This window comes from Gadus morhua, chromosome 4, assembly GCF_902167405.1.
Source record: "Gadus morhua chromosome 4, gadMor3.0, whole genome shotgun sequence".
NCBI lineage: Eukaryota > Metazoa > Chordata > Actinopteri > Gadiformes > Gadidae > Gadus > Gadus morhua.
The window spans coordinates 4,683,899-4,708,764 of record NC_044051.1 but is presented as its reverse complement, the minus strand read 5'-3'; the positions used below and the strand labels follow the sequence as shown (position 1 = coordinate 4,708,764).

General features: G+C 44.5%; 2 protein-coding genes across 9 annotated transcripts in view; both read left to right on the top strand.

Moving 5' to 3' along the window:
• The window catches only part of LOC115542665 (plexin-C1), a 156,695-nt gene that overhangs the window by 30,185 nt on the left and 101,644 nt on the right, over positions 1-24,866 (top strand). The window lies entirely within an intron of this gene.
• Positions 400-24,866, top strand: part of LOC115542662 (plexin-C1) — a 32,458-nt gene continuing 7,991 nt past the window's right edge. For 2 of the 7 annotated variants that reach the window (XM_030354989.1, XM_030354996.1), the window contains exons 1-21: positions 400-1,457; positions 1,665-1,796; positions 2,916-3,050; positions 3,463-3,563; positions 5,631-5,739; positions 10,265-10,406; positions 10,769-10,874; positions 11,014-11,089; positions 11,574-11,615; positions 12,080-12,210; positions 13,361-13,537; positions 17,195-17,300; positions 17,672-17,845; positions 19,066-19,233; positions 19,338-19,428; positions 19,809-19,910; positions 20,197-20,300; positions 20,666-20,707; positions 21,061-21,188; positions 22,397-22,595; positions 24,015-24,161. In XM_030354989.1, the coding sequence (XP_030210849.1) occupies positions 489-1,457; positions 1,665-1,796; positions 2,916-3,050; positions 3,463-3,563; positions 5,631-5,739; positions 10,265-10,406; positions 10,769-10,874; positions 11,014-11,089; positions 11,574-11,615; positions 12,080-12,210; positions 13,361-13,537; positions 17,195-17,300; positions 17,672-17,845; positions 19,066-19,233; positions 19,338-19,428; positions 19,809-19,910; positions 20,197-20,300; positions 20,666-20,707; positions 21,061-21,188; positions 22,397-22,595; positions 24,015-24,161 (3,381 nt within the window). In that variant the 5' untranslated portion in view covers positions 400-488. The remainder of the gene's footprint in view (positions 1,458-1,664; positions 1,797-2,915; positions 3,051-3,462; positions 3,564-5,630; positions 5,740-10,264; positions 10,407-10,768; positions 10,875-11,013; positions 11,090-11,573; positions 11,616-12,079; positions 12,211-13,360; positions 13,538-17,194; positions 17,301-17,671; positions 17,846-19,065; positions 19,234-19,337; positions 19,429-19,808; positions 19,911-20,196; positions 20,301-20,665; positions 20,708-21,060; positions 21,189-22,396; positions 22,596-24,014; positions 24,162-24,866) is intronic. The other 5 variants (XM_030354991.1, XM_030354992.1, XM_030354994.1 and 2 more) reach the window with 5 other exon arrangements.

Sequence of the window (24,866 nt, the reverse complement as noted above, 5' to 3'; positions counted from 1 at the left end):
GTGAAATGTTGTTTGTAAGATATCTTGGATTTTATATCTTGGATATTAACATTGTCTTCTGAAGAAATGCCACATTTAGATGAGAGACCTTAACTAACTTTAGCTTGTTTTGGAGACGCCTTTCAGAAGAAACGACCAAAAGAAAACACACCGGTGGCAACCGCGGATGAATTAAACAACAGCCTGCATAATAACTGTATTCACAATAAGAAATGTAGCCTATTCACAATAAGAAAAAATAAATCACATTTTGGATGAACTGTTTTAAATTTGCTTCCCTCTCCGGTAAGCACCATTCACTGTGAAAACGCTCAAATTTAAAGCAGTCAACAAACTGCCATGTTTTGCCCACTTCCCTTTTTGCGTAAACCGGAACTTTCCTCTTACGAGTTTTCGTGCGCCTTTACGCACGGCGGCAGTACCCTAGCGTCTCCTCGCGTGAGGAGCAGGCAGTAGGTCGCTCTCTCAGGACTCTGCTGTTCCGCACCATGGAGTTCGCGTGGCTGCTGCTCTTCGTCGCCCTCGGTGGGCTCCGGGGGGCCCGCGGTCTGCAGGAGGTTGACGTGTTCCCCTCCCGTGGTGGAGATATCCGTGACTTCACCGTCGCCGCACGCTGGGTGTACGTCGTCACCGGCGACTACCTGTACCAGCTCAACCACAGCCTGGGGCTGCTTCACAGTCTGACACAGAGAGGAGAATACATGGCGTCCTCGATTCGGTTTAACAGGGCTTCGGAAGGGGGCACGTCCACTTTTAGCGTCAATACCTTGGCGCCACTTGTGGAGCGCAACCTGTTGTTCACCTGTGGTGCGCTGAACTCCGGCTATTGTGAGACGCTGAACTTGACGGACATAACTCAGATAATAAGCGGGGAGGATTTTGAATTGAGTCCTTTTGTGCCAAAAGGCATCTCCGTGGGTTTTGTGGTTGACGTGAATGGAAAGTCTTACATTTTAGCTGCTGCTGAAGGAATGAACGAGACAAGGTTTGGGGACTATCCAAAAAAATCGCGAATTCGTCTTCATAACACGCATGATGGTCAGGTTGGAAAACTGCTCTCGGCCATAGACGGTAGGGATAGCCCCGAAATCGTTGCGCATGCTCATGGTGTCCAGTTTGTGGATGGCTTTCAAATCAAATCAACGATTTTTATTTTTTCAAACTTAAATTACGACGCCCCTAAAGTTCGTCTACTTTGGTTTGCGAGCAAAACAAGCAAAACCGAAACGTTAAGGTCCCTGCGAGGTGCGACACTCGTCTGCTGTGAAGGTGGCAAAGCGCGCCAGAGACTCGTTTCTTCCTCGGTGATTCCCGGGGACCAACCGGTCCTCTGGGCAGGGATATTTACCGACCATGACGTCACTATCACGGAGCTCGCCGTATATGACGTCAGTCCGCCAACTGAGGCAGTGACCTACACGGACCCAGACTTCGGCTTCAAACAAGAACCTTGGAAGGTGAACTTGCCATAGACTACAAATCTAAATTGATTTACATGAAGGTCTAAAACAAAGTTGATCACATGGAATTGCAATTAAAGGTATAATAAGTGTGTGTGTGTGTGTGTGTGTGTGTGATTCGGTCTATGCGTTCGGTGTGTGTGTGTGTGTTTGGGTACGTGTGTGTTTGGACACGTGTGTGCGTGTGGGCGTGCATGTCTAAAGGGTGACGTGCCCATCACGCTGAGGCCAAGGCGCGTGCTGCTGAGGCATCGTTTCATGACGTCGGTGCTCGCGGTCAAGCTGAACAACTGGCTGATCGTCTTCATCGGCACTGGAGACGGTCAACTGCTGAAGGTCCGTAGGCCCTGAGTGCTACGTCATGCTACATCACTTCCTCTGTTGGAACAGTTGGAGGGAGCCCCAACACTTTAAGTAGAACACTGACAAGCCGAGTAGGCATGCTTGTCTCATCAAAAACGACATATGTGTCATGTGATCACAGCACAAAAGGAAATGAGTGCAGCAAAAGCGCCTGTGATTACATTTACAGGATGGCTCAGGCTCAAAGGTCATGAGAGATTGAGTTAGCCATGGTCTTGTGAGTGGTACATCTTGCCTGGTAACCCTTGAAATGTGCAGTCGGGAAAGGAAATGCATTAAGCTGCAGGCATAATTTCTGGCCACTTGTTTCGTCGTCAATTTTGAAAATAAATGTTCATTGCATTTTAGTAAACACAACCAAAAATGAATATTGCATAGATATTATGGGGGATTATTATTTATTTTTTTGGTTAACGTAGAATAACCAGAGAGAGTTAACTTAGAAGTTAATTCTCTCTGGTCTTTGAAGGCAGAGGACCTTGACCATTGTTTGCTGTGTAAGGTATTCATACAGTGTAAGGTACTCATATGTGTAAGGTACCCCAAGTGTACTTTATGTGTAAGCTAAGTGTAACATGCTCTAATTGTTAGCTACTATGAATCTACTCTAAATGTAAGGTACTCTAAGTAAGGTACTATAATGGCAAGGTTCTTTAAGTGTAAGGTAATCTAAGTGTAAGGTACCCTGAGTGTACTCTAGGTGTAAGGTACTCTAAGTGTAAGGTCCTCGATGTGTACTCTTACTCTAACTGTGCTCTAGCTGTAAGGTCCTCTAAGTGTACTCTTACTCTAACTGTGCTCTAGGTGTAAGGTCCTCTAAGTGTACTCTTACTCTAACTGTGCTCTAGGTGTAAGGTCCTCTCAGTGTACTCTTACTCTAACTGTGCTCTAGGTGTAAGGTCCTCTGAGTGTACTCTTACTCTAACTGTGCTCTAGGTGTAAAGTCCTCTGAGTGTACTCTTACTCTAACTGTGCTCTAGGTGTAAGGTCCTCTCAGTGTACTCTTACTCAAACTGTGCTCTAGGTGTAAGGTCCTCTGTGCCCTCAGTGTAACCATCAGCTCACCCCGGTGTGGTTGTTTGTCTGACTCAGCTGACGGTGGACGCCAAGCTCCAGGCCCAGTGTCTCAGCGTCATCTGGAAGGCCCCCGACGACCGCCGCGTCTTTCCCAAGATGCACCTGGACCCCGTGGGCCGCAAGCACGTCTTTGTGGCGGTTAGGGACAAGGTAGGCTTGTGGATATTGGAGATTATCTGTAACTTTTCTTTTTTTAATGTAGAAACGTATCACTTACTTCACTTTTTAGAAGACTATTCCGTCCGAAGCAACTTCCAGGGAATTTGAATCACTATGGATAAGTAGTGTGTGTGTGTGTGTGTGTGTGTGTGTGTGTGTGTGTGTGTGTGTGTGTGTGTGTGCGCGCACATGTAAATGTACACGTGTGTACGTGTATGTGTGTGTACGTGTGTCTGTGTGTGTGTGTATGTGCTTATTTGTACATATTTGCGTGTGTGTACTGGTACATTTATGTGTGTGTGTGTGTGTGTGTGTGTGTGTGTGTGTGTGTGTGTGTGTGTGTGTGTGTGTGTGTGTGTGTGTGTGTGTGTGTGTGTGTGTGTGTGTGTGTGTGTTCCCCCAGTTGATGCGTGTTCCAGTGTCTCAGTGTGTTCAACACAGCAGTCTGCAGTCCTGCTGGAACGCCCGCGACCCGTACTGCGGCTGGTGTGGAGCTCTGACACGGTCAGCTGATCAGCTACACACTGAGACACTACACACATCACACACTCTCAGCTACACACTGAGACACTACGCACATCACACACTCTCAGCTACACACTGAGACACTACACACATCACACACTCTCAGCTACACACTGAGACACTACACACATCACACACTCTCAGCTACACACTGAGACACTACACACATCACACACTCTCAGCTACACACTGAGACACTACACACATCACACACTCTCAGCTACACACTGAGACACTACACACATTACACACTCTCAGCTACACACTGAGACACTACGCACATTACACACTCAGCTACACACTGACACTACACACATTACACACTCTCAGCTACACACTGACACTACACACATTACACACTCTCAGCTACACACTGACATGCTACACACATTACACACTCTCATCTACACACTGACATTCTCTTCTACACACTGACATACTACACACTCACATCTACACACTAACACAATACACACCAGTACATACTCTGATCCATACACTAACACACTACACACTGCATACTATTACACACTACCATCGACCCACTAACACACTGCACATCATCACAAACACACACGCATCAACTCTTTGGGTAACATTGATGACATCCTCATTGCACACTTATTTCTCTTTTCAAAGGGGAAGTGACGCAAGCGCCGCTGTCGCGCAAGGAAGTGAGGCTTTGGTCTTATGTGTGTCGGTTTCTGTGAAAAACACACCACAGAAAGATCGGACCGCGATCAAAGAAATCAACGATCCAATCATCGACTAGAAGAAACTAGTCGATGACTAGCGATGTTCACTATTAGTAGATGACTAGCGATGTTCACTACTAGTCGATGACTAGCGATGTTCACTACTAGTCGATGACTAGCGATGTTCACTACTAGTCGATGACTAGGGATGTTCACTACTAGTCGATGACTAGCGATGTTCACTACTAGTTGATGACTAGCGATGTTAACTACTAGTCGATGACTAGCGATGTTCACTACCAGTCGATGACTAGTGATGTTCACTACTAGTCGATGACTAGTGATGTGCACGACTAGGGATGGTGACTGGTAGTCGTTGACTAGGGATACTCACCACTAGTCGACCACTAGTGACCAGTCGTTGCTTCACTTGGCAGTGGGCACCAGTCGTTGGTTAAACACTTCTTCTTTTCATTCTGAGAACAGGACTTCTGATGATGTCTAAATCGGGAAACCACGCCATGCCCGATTCATCGAAGCATCCATCTATTCTAAGGACATGCCTTAAATAGGCCTTATTAACCAACGGTATCAACAGGTAGTTTCCCAAACCCAATGTCTGGTTCATAGTTCTCCGCCAGTGACTGCGGCCAGGTCAGGCTGAGGTCACCGACTGAGGGGTCCCGCTCAGTTTAGAGGTCCCTCCCAGTTTAGAGGTCCCTCCCAGTTTAGAGGTCACTCCCATTTGGGTTTGTTTTTTAAAAACGTGTTTTAATCAGACGGAGAATAAGATGGATGTAAAAAAAAAACGGCATTCACCCATTCATTCACGCATTCACACACCGACGGCGGTGACAACCATGTAAGGAGATAGCCAGCTCGCCCGGAGCAGTAAGGGTGAGGTGTCTTGCTCAGGGACACCTCGAAACTCAGCTAGGAGGAGCCAGGGATCGAACTAGCGACCTTCAGGTTACCAGCCAACCCGCTCCACCTCCTGAGTGACATGCCGCCCCTAATCACGCAAATCATTCGATAAAATGAATGAGAAGAGAGAAACAGAGCCGTGATGCTTTTTATCCTCTCCTGAGAGACAAAGATATAATCCGGAGGAAAAACCTCCGAGGCGAAACGACTTCCAACTGTTTTTCCTACCTACCTAAAAGTTATATCTTTCTAGTCTTTTAACCCAACACTTCACCCCCGCAAGTCCCCCCGTTTACAGAACGCCATTTCTGCCTCCTTTGAAACGCACCATGGCTGATTTGACCTTGCCGGTGACCCCAGTTAAAACCACAGTTAATGATGCATCATGGGATATGGAGTGCTCTATCTGTCTCGTTTTCCACCACAGATGCAGCTTTGAGGACGAGTGTCCATCTTCTCTGTGGCTGTCCGTCCCAGATGACCTCAGCCAGCGGCGGATGCTCTCCCACAGCTTCCAGGAAGACGCAGAAGGAAAAGTAGGCGTGCTCTAAAGATCAGATATAACATAAAAAAACACCTTTTTTTTTTCAAATATATAGGATCTTTAAATATAGATTTATAGCTTTTTTTGAATGCATATATTTGTTTTCTTACACATATATTTAGCATATGTATATCTTTTTTAATATAATTATTTTTTTCTTATATACTGTGTATATATATATATATATATATATATATATATATATAGATAGATAGATAGGCTTTTATCTGAGGCATGTTACAATACCGCGAGTGCCCACCTTCTTGGCAGGGAATTGAACCCCTAACCCAGGTGGGATTCATGTGTCACCAGTGGCGGAACTAGAGTTTTATACAGGCGGCGGCCAAGGCTACTTCAGGGGGTCCATAGACCACGGCAGAAAATGTGTGCGTAACCCTGACATGGTATCTAAGGAGCATGAATGAATCCTATGATTGCTGATGAGAGGTAGTCTGGCCATTGCCAGACCAGAGGAATCGTAGATTGCGCTTGGTCCGGGGAAGCTGCCGTCATTTTCTTCAGCACAAGAGGCATGATCAGCGGGCCTAGTTCAACTGACTCTGTACGCATTGTTTGCTTGCCGTCGCTTCCCTGTCGTCATTGTGTTAAACCAGCCAATAGTGCACCAAGGGGAAAAGCCAGCTTGGTGATTGGCTCCCGCAAAAACGTATCGGAAGCAGAAAGAAATGTATTGCTCTTCTACAGACCCTTGTGCAGGGCGAACTCAAATCACCGGCGGTCAGTCTAGATTAGAGGTAGAACCCGGAGTTCTACAATGTGGCAGATAGTGTGGTCCACTAGGGTTACTTCACTAGAATTCTTTAACATACTGTGAATAGCCAGTGTCTCTGCCTCGGAACTGCAGCTCAATTTCTTCTCACACACACATACACACACACATCACACATCACACACACAGACACTGTACTGTACTGTACTGGCATGGAGAGACTTGGATCACTCTGTTTTCATGAATATATAATCTGGGTCTATCAGTGTTGAACATCACAAAAAATATTTTCAGGAAATCAAGCTCAAGCAACAAGGGAGATAAGAAAGCATTTGTGTGTGACATCATTTGCATAGTTTATTTATGGGAGTACATTTACAAAAAAAAACCTGAAAAACATACAGTTATGCCTGCACGAAATAATAATATAATTGAATATTACAAACTTAAAAAATGTTCCCTGCAATTATTGCAATTTTTATAATTCAAAACCATATCATTTCTCAACAACAACCCCTATTTATATATAGCAAGTGCATTTTTGTTTGTTACTCAAGCTTACATATATTGTACAGGCTTTGTTGCATATGTAACTTATTTGTTGTCCTGTTAGTTACATATGCAACAGAATGGTAATGTTACTTCAACCCCCATTAGTTTAAAACCTCCATTTCCTCTTTTAATTGCAGTATCATATTTAAGCTCATACAGTGGTAAAAATAAATGTATGCACCCTTGCTAAAGTTGACTAAAAAGAGGAATACAAAATCATCTTTTGGATATTGATCTTAATGCCTTAATTAAATAAATAATGAAACATTCCATAATTTAGGCCACCAATTTTCTTTGTGAATGAATAATGTATGGTAAATAAATAAATGTTCTGCATTAAAATACTGGGTTCATAAGTATAGGAACCCCTATGTTCAATTCCCATAGAGGCAGGCATTTTTTGTATTTTTAAAGGCCAATTATTTCATGGATCCAGGATACTATGCATCCTGATAAAGTCAACTAGGCCTTTTGAATTAAAATCGCCTCACATCATCACATATCCTTCACCATACCTAGAGATTGGCATGGTTCTTTTCAGTTAGCCTTATAGCTGTTAGTTAGCCTAATGATTTCTCAATGCAAATCAAACCATAGGCTAACTGAAATAAAATCATGCCATGCCTGCCTCTATGGGATTAATCATAAAGATTCCTATACTTATGCACCCTGTATTTTAACGAAGAGGTGGTGTAATTGGTGGCCTAAAAGGTTGGATTTTCCCTCATTTGTTTAAGGCATTAAGATCATTTACCAAAGGATGATCTTTTTATTCCTCCTTTGAGTCAACTTTAGCATGAGTGCATAAACGTATTCTTACCATTGTATATATTATATTAACTTTCCTTTGCCATTAGTTTTGAAATTCCCACTGAGTAAACAGATTTAAAATTGCTAAATTTTAATTGCTTAGAGGACAATTCTGGTATTTTGAACATTGAGCCACCTTTCGGGTTTTTCGGAAACGGAAAGGGTGGCTGGTTGTAGTCTTTTCGCTGCGTTCTAGCCCTAATGTTGAGACGGTGAACCGAGGGAAAAGACAACAACCTGCCCACCTTTCCGTTTCCGGTCAACGAGCGATGAGTCTTCCAACCGAAATCAATGGATTTACAAAATGACCAATATAACCCAACAGAAACTTTATTTCGCTACGATACTTGATTTTGAAAGTCAACGAACACCACTAACCACTCGGTGAGTTACACATTCCTGAAAATGAACGCTTAGGGTCTTTTTAAAAACAGGTTTCTGAATGCCCGTAGCCAGCCATTGTGAAGCAGGCAGGGGCGATTCGAATTGAGCCAACTACCAGGACAGAACAAATAGTCTAATGTTCTGTGCCAGCCGCTGTATTTCATCCTGGACAAACCAGAAAGGGGGCTCGATGTTCAAAATACCATAATTGTCCTCCACTGACATCTGTACTAGCTAAACACACTAAACACTGTAACTTACTGAATTGGGAACCGATCTCTCTTATCTGGTTAACTGTCTGTTAGTGAGCCAATTTGCCAGCATGCATCGACACAGCGACTCCATTGTGTGCCATCACCCAAAGGGCCTTACACACCTAGCGGCCATCTTGATTGACTTGTGTGGGAACTGAACGCAGAACGAGGAACTGGGATACACGACAGCTGAGTGGATCCGACCAATCACAGCCTGATGACCTGGTCAACCACCAAGTTCTGTTTAATGTGTGTTTACCAAACGTGTCGAGCAGCTTCTGCGATTCGACTATCAGAGCTTGAGGGCACGAGATGGAGGTGGATGCCAGGGGCGTTTCTAGGTTTCATAAACATCCAGGCCTTTTTTTGTTTGTACGCTTTATCGTGCATTCAAATTCTTTCATAATGCTTTACCTAAATAAACAAAATACGCAGTTCATTATAGCTTTAAATAGCTACCTGACTGCTGTGCTGCTTATCCCCCAACAGCTAAAGTTCCATTCAAGTTATTTCAGACTAAAATGAATACAAGTGAGGCAAACCTTACATGTATATTATTTATATATATATATATATATATATATATATATATATATATATATATATATATATATATATATATATATATATATATATATATATATATATATATATGTATGTATGCATATATACATATATATATGTATAGGGACGCCACTGGTGTAGGCAAACATGTGGAGGCTGAACAGGAAGCACCAAGCCAACTGCCAGAGGCCCACAATTGTTACGCGGCCAACTTATCTCCCTTTGATCTTGCTGGCCAAACATTTGTTGGCTGTGTTCGTTTCAGATGCGAACCTCCTGTGTTCCTTTTTTACCTGAGTTCCCCAGTTGTGTCTTTCCGTATCAGTTCCTTATGTTTCTGTTGCCTGGTTCCTTCTCCTTCGGATTCAGTGGCTGCAGTTCTGTATTTGTTTTGCAAACGTTAGTAATGTTCTACTGCGTGGCAGGTTGCTCTGCGTTCGGTTTCCCAACTTCCACACAATTAGCAACCGCTATTAGATTCAGATTAGACGTGATGAGAGTCAAACAAAAAGTTGACACAGTAACAGCAATTATAGGTGACATTAGAGAAGTTCCAATTCAGGTCTTATCACGTTTTAATCATATCATTTGAGGTGTGAGTTACGAGAGACAAGTCAGGGATGGTTATGTTTTGAGAATGTTATTGCAATTGCCATTGTTTGATGCCATATATATATATATATATATATATATATATATATATATATATATATATATATGTACAACTTATCTATACCAGAATGATGTGATGATGTGATTGCGATTGTTTGATTGCGATTGTTTGATGCCACATATATATATATACATATGTATATATATATATATATATATATACATATGTATATATATATATATATATATATATATACATATGTATATATATATATATATATATATATACATATGTATATATATATATGTATATACATGTGTATATATATATATATATATATATATATATACATATGTATATATATATATGTGGCATCAAACAATCGCAATCACATCATCACATCATTCTGGTATAGATAAGTTGGTCTTTCTGACCGGTCAAACCCAAAGGACGAGGTCAACATAAGGGGAACTAGGAAAAAACTGTTATCAGATGGGGTGGCCAGATAACAAAACCGGAAGGAAGAGCTCAACTTATTAAAACTAAACAACATCAAGATTTTCAATCACAATCGTCAACCCCAAGCCTTCTCCTCCTCTTTCGTTCCCAGATCACGCTGGTGGTCTTCACCCACCTGAAGAGAGGTGGAGCTCCTGCTAACTTCTCCTGCCGATTCGACTCAAGCGTCGGAGTGCTGGGAGGACTAGGGTACAAATACCCAGAATGCACCTGCCTGCTGCCTCCTGTGATTGGTCAGTAATGGACCCCTTTCTCCCCTCTCAGAAGCGTTACCTTACCCAACTATCAACAACTCTGAAAAGGGTACATTATTCTATAAGACTTCCAGGGGCCTTTCTCCAAACAAAAGTAGATAATATTACTAGTAGTATGAAACAATATAAATAGTTTAAAGATTCATGTAATAAACTGAGACGTTAACAGATTATCTCATTAATTGTATACTGTGTTCTGAAACTAACACAACTCCATTAAGTTGTTATCAAACACGGTTCGAGAGATCCCCCTCATTTCAATTCCTTTCCAACTTCTAAAGTAAATTGTGACTTCTTTTTTGCTACTGAGCTAACACGACAACGTGTCTGTTCTACAACAGCAGGCCTGCGTGTGAGCGTCACCCTGAGCCTGGGGGAAGTGGATGTGACTGAAGAACTGAACCTCCTCAACTGCTCTGGGATCACCGGAGCTCCCACTCCCCTACTGTAGGTCTCCCGTACTCAGACGCCCTACACCATCCAACCTTCACATTGTACTCCACAGTCTGTGGGAACCGGGGCCTCAGGGGAGGATGTGAGCGCTTTGTGACCCGGTGGGGTGAACCTGTGTCTGTTCCTGGTTCAGGTGTAGCCAGTGCCTCGCTGCCGGGTGTGGGTGGAGCAACGGGGCCTGTACGTGGACACGCAGCGGAGCTCTGAATGTAACGCTCCGTCCATCTGAGCACCACCCAATGTCCCTCTCTCCTCCAGACCATCTCTCCTTCCATCCCTTCAATCATCTTCTTCTCCTACATCTATCTATCAGTCCCTCCTCCATCTATCCATATCTACCCTCCCACCATCATCAATCAATCCATCATCCATCATCAATCCATCACCCTCCCTTCCACCCCCTCTACCCCCATCCTAGAACCATCCCTCTCCCTTCTTCATCCATCATTCCTTTATGTGGTTAAACGTTAAATATGAATACAGTTATTCCACATTACTTTAATTTCATAAGGTATTCACTGTGTATCTGTGGATACCTGTTATATACCTGTTATTGTTGGTTCTACTGTCACCATGTGACCGGCTCCCCTTGTTGGTGTGTTCATGTTTCACGTGTTCATGTTTCAAGTGTTCCTGTTTCACGTGTTCCTGTTTCACGTGTTCATGGTGCGACCTTCTGGTTCCTCTCCACAGATGTCCATCTGCCAGGGTCTGCAGACCGGGGTTGACTCTCTGGTAGGTCTGGTTCCTCATGAGGCTCAGCCTTGTGTGATTATTTTAGGAAGAGCGAGGACATCACAACATTGTGAAAGCAAAATCAATTCTGTGGGTTTTAGAATCTAAAATAGTCGATGGAAACGGGAAAACAAACATATTGACTAATCCGTGTGCGGATGCGATTTCAACACTCCGATATTTCTGCAGAACCTTTTTCAGTAAAGTGTGCTTGTGCGGTTGTGTGCGTGCATGTGCGAGTGTTCATGCACCCGTGTGTGTGTATGTACACTTACGTGTGTGTGTGTGTGTGTGTGTGTGTGTGTGTGTGTGTGTGTGTGTGTGTGTGTGTGTGTGTGTGTGCATGTGCGTGTATATGCATGTTTGTATGTGCACGTACGTGTGTGTGTGTGTGTGTGTGTGTGTGTGTGCATGTGCGCGTGTTCATACGTGGTGGGTGTGTTAACGTGTGGCTTTCTTATCAGCCAGAGATATTCAACATTACCCCGAGTGAGATGTCCTTCTACGGTAAAAACAACGCGGTGCTGACGGGAAGGAACCTGGGTCATGTGATCGGAGTTCGGCTTCAAGGACACCTGGACTGCAGCGCGAAAGAGTGGGTGAAGACAGTCAACGCGACAGTCGGGGCTAAAGGCCTCGTTATGGTTCCACGTCCGCGCAACGCAATGACCACGGAGACGTGAACCTGCTTTGGTTCTACGAATTTTTGGAAGTGCAGGTCAAGCCCTTGCGGTGGACGCAAGGAGAGGGTCCGCAAGGAGGGTCCGTCAGGCCGTATTCGGTCTGTACACCTCCTTGTGTAGCGTCGACCTGGAACCATAACTAAGCATTTAGGTACACTGTGTTGGTCGCTTAGCACTTTTAGACGCTTTCACCCAGAGCAGAATAACAGTGGATTCAGATCCATGTTATTAAAGGGGTGATATTATAGGCCTTCCACCAAGTACGCCCACTTGTGTGATGTCACTAAAACACAGGAAAAGGCCGATTTTCCTAACGGTTTGTAAAGGCAAATTATTCCTTTAAATATTTAAGCCTTGACAACAATAACAACATAAATAATGATAGTAAGTAGTAATAGTAATCATTAGTTACCATTATCCCAACATGAGGTGAGATAAAAACGTTAAACAATGTTAACGTCATAACGAGGATAGGAAATGATGACAGCAGCAATATGATTTCTGAGGAACACAAAGTCAGCTGATTGGAGGCTGTGAGCAACAGTTGTAGTAATAATGTCAGCTATTATTAATAATGGCAGTTATAATTACTAATGTCAGCTATTATTAATAATGGCAGCTATTATTAATAATGGCAGTTATAATTACTAATGTCAGCTATTATTAATAATGGCAGCTATTATTAATAATGGCAGTTATAATTACTAATGTCAGCTATTATTTATTAATAATGGCAGCTATTTAACCATTACTCGCCGAAGGCGAAGTGAATCACGGAGCCTGAGGTGAATAATTGTTATAGTATATACTACACGTGAACAACACTCGAAAAATAAACTTGATAACACTTTTTGCCGGGATTTAGTTTTTATTAGCGTGACGAGACGGCCGTCATGCAATGAAAACAAAATCCCAAGTTTGAGATCACAGTCATGGGATATTGCCCAATATCCCGAGATGACGAACCAATCACATTACGCCACCTAAGGAGGTTCACGTGTAGCACGTACTAAGACGACTTAAAGTGAGGATAACGACCCTGACGCCCCTCTCTGTGCGTAGGGCTTCGGTGAGGCGCAATACGGGGGCCAGCCTGACCTTCCACATCCCCGCCGGAGACAAGGGCCGGGTCGAGGTCTGCCTCCTCCTGCCCGACGGCGGTTGCCACGGCAACGCGTCGCTCACCTACCTGTCGGCGCCGGTCTGCGCCTCCATCTCCCCGGACACCACCTGGGCCAGGTAGGGGGCGGAGTCATGGTGTAGATAAGTCAGCTCAAATGTTTCAAGTAAATATTTACAAATATAATATTTAAAGTCAAATATGTTTAAGTCGAGTATTTAAAGTTAAATATTTTCAGTGAAATATGTTTTAGCAAAATAATCAAAGGAAAACTTTTAACATTATTTAACTATTTAACAAAAACGATTATACAACATCATAAGTAAAAAATGAATTTACTTTTTAAATATATATCTTTTAAATAAAATATTTATTAGTACAATATTCACCACAATTATTGAAGTAAAAAGTTTATTCGCAATATACTGCATTTTGAATATTAACTGGTAAAATATTGAATAGTGAAATATTTATAAATGAAATAGGTATAAGTTGCCATAAGTCATGAGTGGTATGGTGCTGAGAAAATATCCGCCTGACCGGGCAGCAATGCCCAGGCAGGAAATGCCACCTGTGTGTAACTTCCCCTGTTTCACATGCTATCTGTTGGATTGGTTACCTTGGCAACCAGCCATCACCACTCAGGGCTCAAGAATAACATCTTCAACCAATGACATTTTTATTAGCTGGCCTCGTTACAAATGTGGTTGCACCCCATATTTTGGAGGCTTTGTCGCAGTATTGGCATGTTTTTGTCCCGTAACAAACATTTGTGTCAAATACTTAGAGCAGATGAACTTCCTTGGAAGAAATTGTAAAATGTTTTTATTGCATATGGGGTCTGTTTCTTTAGAACCATCAGTACCTTGACATCTTTCCTCACAAACCAACTCTTTGCGTTCCTCCTCCTCTTATATAAAACAATTCTACCTTCTAATAATAACAGGCTGGTATTAAGGTATTACACCCGTGATCCGTCATCCGGAATAGTGTGTGTGTGTGTGTGTGTGTGTGTGTGTGTGTGTGTGTGTGTGTGTGTGTGCGGTGTGCGGTGTGAGTGTGTATTTTATTTGCATGCACATATCTTGATCAGGGCAAGTGCTGTGGGGCATCTAATCTAAATTAATCTAAACTTTGCATGCTGTACATCCCACTGTTAGGCAGTCTGTACAAACAGGAATAGAAGTGGGTCATGTTCCCAACGTGACCACTCACACCAGTGCTGCACACAGCCTCTCTGTGGGGTCCAGCACGGCTCCAAACCTTCATCACCACCCATCACTTCAAACACAGAGCAGGACCTTAATCCAATCCTCTGACGTGTTTTATACTGTCTACCACGCTGCCCGATGGGGCTCCATGGCTCCGTGGCTCGTCTGAGGTGTGTCCCGCCTCACATTGAAGCTCTGTCCTAACCGAGTCAGACTCGAACCGAGAGTGGATCTGAAACCCGCTGACTTCCTTCACACAGCACTTAGTCATGAGGTTTTAGTTTAGCTTTTTGAAGGCTTATTCCGTGTGCTAACCAATTTGAACGTTTCAGAATCTCAACGGGAGTAGTCTCTGACAAATTCTGACGAATTCTGACAAATGTACTTATTGTAAGTCGCTTTGGGAAAAAGCGTCTGCTAATTCCCCTAAATGTAAACGTAAAGACGACGTCAACTCATGTCTGTGTCGTTACAGCCCTGTTTTGATATGTTACATCACATTGGTGCAGTTCCCGTGTTAAAGCGTTTGTTCGAACCCTCGTATATATCTTTTGTTTTTACTGGCACCGATGCAACCCGGGATGAAAAATGCATATAGACAATGAATGGTCTCAGATGCGACCACTTTGGTGGTAGCCTTGAGCCTTGCCACCATCGACCATAGACCTCATGCAAGACCCACTTTGACGCACACGTTTTTCCCGCCAAAATCTGCACCCTTAGAATCGTCTCTTCTTTCTAAAAACCACAAGTGGTCTAGAGAGTAAAGTACAGTTGGCCAAAGCAAAAAGGAAAAGTGGTTAATTCCTACTCCATGGCTTTGACTAGAAATACAAACTTGTTATATTTATAATTACATTAACATTATACTGTTTCGCAGTCTGATCTCAGTTGGATAAATGTACTAGCATTGTTACATAACATCAATATTCAGAATCAAATTAGTATAAGAATGAGGGACAGAATCTGAATACTTGGAATGGTCGTCGCTGAGCGGGCGTCGATCCGAATGCACACACAGGTTATAATCCGTATGGTTGACCAACATTTCAGTGGAACGTGGCTGGGTGTGTGTGTGTGTGGGCTTATCTGCTGTGTGTGTTTCCGGGTGCGTGTGGCTCGATCGAAGCACACTTACACACGCTTATAACCACTCAACCACTCATCTCAAGAACTCGTAACTTCAGCTTCTAAAGGTGTCCTCCCCAGGCTGTGTTTTTCCACCTACGGTACCACTAGTGGTCTGCGAGGGTACTGCAGTTAGGACGTTGAAATAGACAACAGTTACAATAAAATAAAAACATGTGTAGATAATTGAATAGAATTATATTAAAAAAAATGTTCAGTAAGTATAACACTGTCTAGTATCATGGATTTATATTACTTCCAAAACAGTGTCTCTTTATGCAGGCGTGGTTTCCAGTGGCATGTTTTGTGTTTATTTCTGTTGATTTTGGTTTGCGAAGTCAAATCACTGGACGTCTCGGCAGCGTGGCTGACCCTTTCCTCCCCTCTTTTACAGCATCTCTGCATGTGAATAAATCCACATATTAATATCACCGTGTGAGTTGGCAGAAGATAGTGAAGGGTGCAAACCAATTCCATGAGGTTGGCCCCCCTCACCACCAGCCCATCACCGAAACCGAGAGTGAGCCCAACCACGTCCGGCCTACCACAGGCCCCGAGCGCTCCCCATCTGTGTGTTCCCATACCGCCCCTCCTTGCCCACGCTTCAGAGAAACGTTGACAATACCATGACCTAGTTCATAGTTCCGGTCTGCAGCAGCTGCACGCAAACTTAAAACCACGGACACATGGATAATAAATAAATAAATAAATAAATAATACATTTAATTTAGAGGTGCCTTTCAAGACACCCAAGGTCACCTTACAGAGCATATAGTCATCATAAATCGTTTAAAAAACAAGACATTGTGGAAAAAATAAATAAATAAACATAATAAAAAAATAAATAAAAAAAAAATAAAAAAAAAGATGGCCTGACCTTGCCACGCCCACTTCTGGAGAGGCATTTAATATCAAACCTTTTTATCAAGCTGCATCGACACCTTTTGTTGTTTGGGTCCCTCTCCTTCATCCTATCAGGTGCTCTCCTGACGCGGCTAAATTGCTACGATTATAACATAATATAATGTAATAATAATACTGTCGTGGAAATATCAATCGTAACTATAATATATAAGTCATATAAACCCTGTTTGTTTAATTACGATCAGGAACTTCCTAGGAAGGAATTTCTATACATTCTCCTTGGATAGATGCAGCCCCTATAGCCGCGAAGTCTGATACGGGAGGCCAATGTGTTGTGCTGATTCCTTTAACTGCAGACATGGGAAGTTATTCAAAACATTTTGAATGTATAATATTACGTGTTTTTGTTGAGCAGTTGCCGTTTACTACACTACATTTTCACTCTACATTACTTGTTTGCTGGTACAAAAGCCCTCATTTTGGTTATTGGGGTAGCATCAGCTTTATCTAGATTCTGCTTCCCTGATTGGCTTCTGATGTGGGCTTCTGTTCTCCGATTGGTCCAATGTGCAGCGGGAAGAGGAGGATGAACATCACGGTGTCCAATCTGAAGTTTGTCAATGAGGTCATCCACAGCCACACAGATGAAAGGGTCACCTTCTCCGAGTCAAGCGACCAAGTGAGTTGGTTCAGGCGCACTTAGTGCGCACTTACCAACGCGTGCACTTACACATGCATGCAGTCACACGTGCATGCACTCACACGTGCATGCACTCACACACAAACGCACTCACACATGGAAGAGAAGGCACACGATCCTGCGAAGACACACACACACACTTTCAAGACATGTTTGCTTAAGAATATGGAGAGAGAGAGATACACAGACACAGACACACACACACACACACACACACACACACACACACACACACACACACACACACACACACACACACACACACACACACACACACACACACACACACACACACACACACGCGCACAGCACAGCACAGCGCCGCCTTTCACGTGCCTGCGTCGCAACAGTCTCTGCAGTTCGAGAGCCTGGCGGCAGACCGCGACCCCTTCAGCAGCACTGTGACCCTGAGGGTAGCCAATCACACGCTGGCCTGCCCCACCGCCATCCGCTACCTGCCAGAACCCCAGTTCACCGACTTCATCTCCGCGCCTGCGGCGGACCACCTACGGCTCACCATAGAGGTCAGTCGCCCCCGGGACCCCTTCAAACACTGGGTGGGGTGATGCTGGGGTGGGTGGTAGAGTGAGGGGGGTGAGTGAGTTAGGGGGTGGGTGGGTGGGTGAGTGGGGGAGTGAATGAGGGGGTGGGTAGGTGGGTGAATGGGTGAGTCAATGAGTGGGTGGGCGAGCTAGTGAGTGAATGAGTGAGTGGATAGGTAGGTTAGTGAGTGAGTTAGCAAGCTCTGCTAGGTTCAAGCTTTGAGGCATGGTGGTGACATGGTGGTTGATGTCCTCAAGATTGAAGTCAAAGTGGGCTGGACTTTAACTTTCTGAATCTGCAAGCTGCGCTCCTCATCTAGAATACCCATAATAATGCAGAGAGGTCGACGGCTGAGTCAGATTAGCTCAGGAGGTAGAGCGGGTTAGATGTAACTATGGGTGGGACAAAATAATCAATTCTTCGATGCATCGTGCGATTCTCTCTAGAACGATTCCGCCTCGATGCAGATAAATCAATAATCTGAATATTTCTTTTTTTATATATTTAATTTATCTTCAGTGTGTATTGGCCAATCTGATTTGTCTTGACACAATTGCGATTCAGCCTACGCATAGCATGCACGCAAACTCACAGCCAGACACAAGAACTCCTTCTAATTCAAGAGCAGCTTTTTCTTTAATGGCATAGAAAAGAAAGATTAGAAAGAAAATAACACTGAAACCTATTTTTTACTTACTTCCATATTGTGTTCTAATGCAAGCTGCATTGATTATTGCATTGTTCATAGAAAGTCATATTTGTGACAAAAGCTTTCTCTCTTAATTCAGTTAATTCATCTGTTGATGTCTTTAATGATCATCCCAAAAGTAGGAAGTGATTAGCAAACTCAGATGTATACATAAATATATATATATATATATATATATATTTGAAAATCACGCATTGGAAATGTACATAAAAAAAATTGTTGCATCGAGATGCATCGATCATCGCTTTAGAATCGAATCGTTGAATCATGACTTGCCAAGAGATTCCCACCTCTAGTTGTAACCGGAAGGTTACAACTAGAGTGTCGAGGTGTCCCTGAGTGAGAAACCTCACCCTCACTGCTCCCGACGAGCTGGCTGTCGCCCTGCGTGGCTGACTCTGCCGTCGGTGTGTGAACTCCATGTGTATAAGTGGTGTGCAAAAGTAAATCCGACCATAAGTCCCGAACGGCGGCTTCTGTTGTGATGTTCAGAAAAAGTCAGATGAGCTCCAGATGGCCCCAGAGGACCTGCGGGTGAAGGGCGTCCAGGGCGGTGAAGACTACGACTGTGTTATCACAAAAATCGAACGCAGCAGCGGCACCGACTTCATCACCTGCGTCATCCAGATCTCCTCTGATGCGGAGATAACAGCAGTGAAGGTAGATCACATCACGCCAAAGTCGAAGCGTTTTATTGACTTTGCATTTGTTTGAATGCAATTAATCAATCAACCAATCAATGCCTCGCTGTGCCTGTTTTTCAGATAATGTACGGAAGCCAGACGAAAGTCCTGACGCACTTTGACTACCTCAAACTGCTGCTCCTTCTCCTCGTAGTTCCCTTGATCGTGGGCAGTAAGAAAGGCCATAGGCTTCCTTCCCTCAACCTTTGGCTAACAGAACCTTACCTAAATTATACCTTAGCATAGCAACCGTAGCATAGCTGAATCTAAACCTCCATTATACCAAACCTGGCGAACCGGACCTTACCTAAAGCATATCTTAGCATAGCAACCATAGCATAGCTGAATCTGACCCTCCATTATAACAACCTTAACTAACCGACCATACCTAAGGCATAGCATAGCATCCATTGCATAGCACAATCTGACCCTCCATTATAACAACATTACCTAACCTTACCTTACCTAAACCATACCTTAGCATGGCAACCGTAGCATAGCTCGATCCGAGCCTCCATTATAACAAGAGAACGTGATGCCTGTGTCTTCCAGCGGGGGTGGGCGTCTACTGCTGGCAGAAGAGGAGTCTCACCGCCCGGATGAACAATCTCATCGAGGTCCTGGAGATGGACATCAGGAACGACATCCGCCAAGGTGAGCCCCAGGAGGGAAGCCGGACACGGAGCGCACCATTGGTAGCTCTGTCGCGATGCTAGGAACACAACCACGCTGTGACGAAACGAAACGTAATGATGGCGTCTTCTGAGACAGAATGTCAAACAAGTGAAAACCACAAATATATCTATTAAAAATATGAGTGCTCAACATGAGCACAGTAGCAAATATGTCACTGTAAACTTTATCGACTGTTATTAAGTAAGACCACTGGCCCCGAGCTATGGTTCTGAACTGGTTCTAACCGGTCGGGGTGCTGGGATAGGGTTCGTGGACATGCAGACGGAGGACTCGGACCTGATTGAGAACGTGGGGGCGATCCCCTTCCTGGACTACAAGCACTTTGCCGCCAAGATCTTCTTCCCCGAGGTAAGACTCGAGACTCACTTGTTCAGAGTTCACCTAGACACCTCATAGCCTCCCCCTCCCACCCCTCCTACACACATTGTATTTTGTACGTCCCTGCACTAAATAGTACTTAGCATCGTGTAGCATCTTATCCTAGCTATGTTTGTTGTATACAGGGATGTGTTAGCCTAGCGAATGTTAGTGCTTGGGACTAACGGTTTTGCTGTTTCTTTTTCTTCTGACAAAAGTACTTATTGTAAGTCTCTTGGATAAAGCGTCTGCTAGATGCCCTAAATGTAAATGTAAGTGGATCCATACTTGATCCCGACACAAATCAATTGTTCCTGCACCATTTGATTGGTGTTCTTGTCTCCATCTCCTCCCAGGGGGGAAGTCTGATGACGGCGTGCCTCAAAGACATCAGCCAGGTGGGGCCGTGCGTTTCTTTTTTCCTAATCGTTCAGCTTTGAAGTACGGTTGAATATCGAATGAACGTCGAATCAAATATGAAGCAAGCTCAGATTTCATACAAAATCGGTGCTGGTCTACCGGCAGACATTAATCCAAAGTCTGGTTTAGATGAATCACCTCCAGAGTAGTGTACCTCTAAGAGGTACCGGGTTTGATGCCTGCAGGCATTTGACGCCTGACCCCCTAACCTGCTCTTTATCAAAAACGACCTGTGTCATGTGAATTCCCTGTGGTTCTCCGTCTCACGTGTGCTCTTTGTGTGTGTGTGTGTGTGTGTGTCTGTGTGTGTGTGTTGTGCGGTGGTGGTCAGGACCCGAGGAAGATGGAGAAGCAGGACGATGGCTGCGGGCGCCTGGCCCAGCTGCTCAGAGAGCCCTTGTTCCTCACCTCCATGGTGCACACCTTGGAGGAGCAGAAGTCCTTCACCATCCAGCACAAGTGTGTTGATTGTTGAGTGAATGAGATGATGGGTGAATGAATGAGATAGTGAATAAGTGAATGGAAGTGAATAAGACGTCTGGTGGGTAGTAGTGGAGTAGCACCACTCCAGACGTCTGGTGGGTGTAGTAGTGGAGTAGCACCACTCCAGACGTCTGGTGGTTGTAGAAGTGGAGTAGCACCACTCCAGACGTCTGGTGGGTGTAGAAGTGGAGTAGCACCACTCCAGACGTCTGGTGGGTGTAGAAGTGGAGTAGCACCACTCCAGACGTCTGGTGAGTGTAGAAGTGGAGTAGCACCACACCAGACTTCTAGCGGGTGTAGTAAGGTCTCCTCTATTCCTCTATTGTCTTATTTCATAATCGTACATGGGACTTCCTCGCAGGGGCATGATTATAAAATATAACCGTACATGCGTGGTCTCGGCAGGTGCATGAGTGTATCGTGAGCGTATCGTGAGTGTATCGCAGTGGCGATCCTAGGTCCACTTCCGCCCCGGGCAGCGATTGTTGACGGGGGGGGGGGGGTATCGTGGGTATCGGGGGGTCACCCTTCGGTGAGGGTTTCTCTCCGTCTATACGAACAAGTGTGCGCCTGCAGCCAGAGGGGGCGCCAGAATACCTATTCCCCACGCAATATTATGTCGTACTTCATTGATAACCGCAACGCATTTTTTTTTTATACTGCTCGTGGCGCCCCCCATGTGATTTGCCGCCCCCCGCAAATATGCCGCCCCGGGCATCTGCCCGGGTCGCCCGTGCCTAAAACCGCCACTGGTGTATCGTGAGTGTATCATGAGTGTATCATCATGTAATCATGCATGTATGAGTATATCACCATATAAGGCCTAAAAAAAAAAAAAGTTTGGTTCCTGTTGGTTGTCAGTTGAGGTCATGGGTAGGTAGGGAATTTATTTTATTTTTTTATTTTATTTTTTCCAGCAGCGGCGAACGATAGCTAGGTTGTTTTCATTTAAAAACGAGAAAATTCGCTCATCCTTGTACAGAATGAAGAGGTGCTGTACCAAAACGTAATTATAGTTTTAAAGCTCATAAAATTATTTGGGTCACACATAAATTGACAGGGTCGGTCGGAAACCGGAACCAAACAACTTTTTTTTTTAGGCCCGAGTGTATCATGAGTGTATCATCATGTTATCATGCATGTATGAGTATATCACCATACAATCGTACCTGCGTGGTCTGCAGGTGCACGGTGGCCTCCGTCCTGACGGTGGCGCTGCACCGCGACCTGGGCTACCTGACGGAGGTGATGGAGCAGCTGCTGCGGGCGGCCATGGAGCAGCCCAGCAACGGCCAGCACAAGATGGTGCTGCGCCGCACGCAGTCCATCGTGGAGAAGGTCCTCACCAACTGGATGTCCATCTGCCTGTACGGCTTCCTCAGGGTGGGTGCGGCGGCAGCTTTTGTAAAAGGTGGAGTTTAACGTGACCGTGGGTCCTCAGAAGGGCAAGGAGCAAACCGTGACTCCGAAACCTTGGTGGGAAGTGAGCTATGTCTTGAGAACGCATTGGGGCGGCATATGGCTCCGGATGTTGGCTGGTAACCGGAAGGTTGCTCGCTTGATCTTCGGCTCGGAGTGGCGAGGTGTCCCTGAGCAAGACACCTCACCCTGACTGCTCCTGACAAGCTGGCTGTCGCCTTGTCGTCGGTGTGTGAATGTGTGCATGAATGGGTGAATGCTAGGCATTATTGTGAAGCGCTTTGAGTGGCCACTGCTTAGAAGTGCGTCATATAAATGCAGTCCTTTAGGGTAGCTTGGACGATTCGAGGTCACCCTTAGAAGGAACAAAAGGTAGGGGTGGCTCCTTTTAAAGATGGGCTAGGAGGGAAGTAGGTGTGGTGGGGGAAGACAGAAAGATAAACAGATAATTACACAAAAAGAATAACCTTCAAAAGCTGCTTAAACTGAAACCCTATCAGGAAACCAGCAGCCACGGCGACAAAAGTGACATTCTCCCACAGGGCGTGATGAAACATCGTCACATGTGAGTAAGTCACACCTTTGGTTTGAGTAGCACATTTCACATTGAAACGCAAAAAAGCGGAACACACAAGACTTAAAAGACAAATCTTTTACGGTTTCTAAACCGGTTCTGTAAGGATAAATCCCCAGATTTGCATGCGAATTAGACTAGACAAAGAGAAAACAAGGTGCTTGATTTTCAACTCCTCTCTCTGACTTCCTGTCGCTCGGCAGGGCTTGAGCCATAGAGATGCGTGCCAGACCGAGTCTCATGACCTGCTTCCTTGTTTAGAACAACACACCAACAACGGTCAGACCACAGGGACGTGGGCAGACCTTAGAATTAAATGTCATCAGAGTCACGGCTAACAGCTGATGTTGAATACAATGTCAACACCAGACGTTGGCCGTGACTGAGACTTTTTGGAAAAGGACTGTTGATGGTTGACATATAATAAAAAGGGTAACACTTAACAATAAGAGTACATTTAATAACCATTAATTAACATTAAGTTATGAAGTAATAATCATCAACTAACTAGTTAATTATCAGTTAACTAGGGTTGAGTAATAATTTACTAACAGCGTAGGCCAACACAGCGTAGTAATGCTATGTTATGCTAATGCATATAATATGCTACTATAATGGATAATGAGTGTAACCTTTCTGTCCAGTGTCACCTATAACTATATTTTAAGCGGCTTTAGCTTTTGGTTTCATTTTGAGGTTACATCTCTCTGAAAGGACGTTGTTGTAGAACCAGAGTAGAGGAAGGGGATCTGATCCCTACCCTTCTCTTCGTCCCCGCGGTGTGTGTGTGCGTGTGTGTTTGTGAGCAGGAGAGTGCGGGCCAGCACCTGTACTTCCTGGTGAGCGCCCTGACGCAGCAGATCGCCAAAGGACCCGTGGACTCTGTCACCGAGAAGGCTCTGTACACCCTCAGTGAGGACTGGCTACTGTGGCAAGCCCAGGACTTCACTGCTGTCGTGAGTAGGCCCGCCCCCAGAACATATCCATTTCCTGATTATGGGGCTATTTACTAACTCAAAGGGGTGATATTATGCCACCAGGTGTGAGTGTGATTAGCCGTTACGAGCCGATTGAAAATCTGCATGTTCCTGGGTTTAAGTGACATCAGAAGTGGGCTTGTCCACCTAGATGTATGCTGGATGGATCAGTCGACCAACCTACCCAGTGGACTGTAGCAAATGTTGCTTATGTTGGCACAATATCACCCCTTTATAGATATCCATGTTCTGGGGAAAAGGCGATTTACTAACTTACAGATATCCATGTTCTTATGAAGGGATATTTTCAGGGGGTGGGAAAAAGCGAGAGAGAAACTGAAACAAATATTGGAACTGAGACACAGCAAGACTCAACGTCTCACACGTTTTGGCAGCCCACGAATTGGGCTTGTGGAACTTTCAGAACATCTAGTTTTCCTGAGACTGAAGAATAATATCACTGTTTCGGTTAGATACGCTACGCAGTGATTCCTACTCAAGGATGCAGGCAGAGATACATGCACACATGCGTACGTGCACGCACACGCACACACACACAAACACAAACACAGAATACATTTCCGTTCAAACATTCAGCCGACAGACACAGAATACGTTTCCGTTCAGACATTCAGCAGACAGACGCGGTTGTCCATCGCGACCATCAACTGAGGACAATCAGAG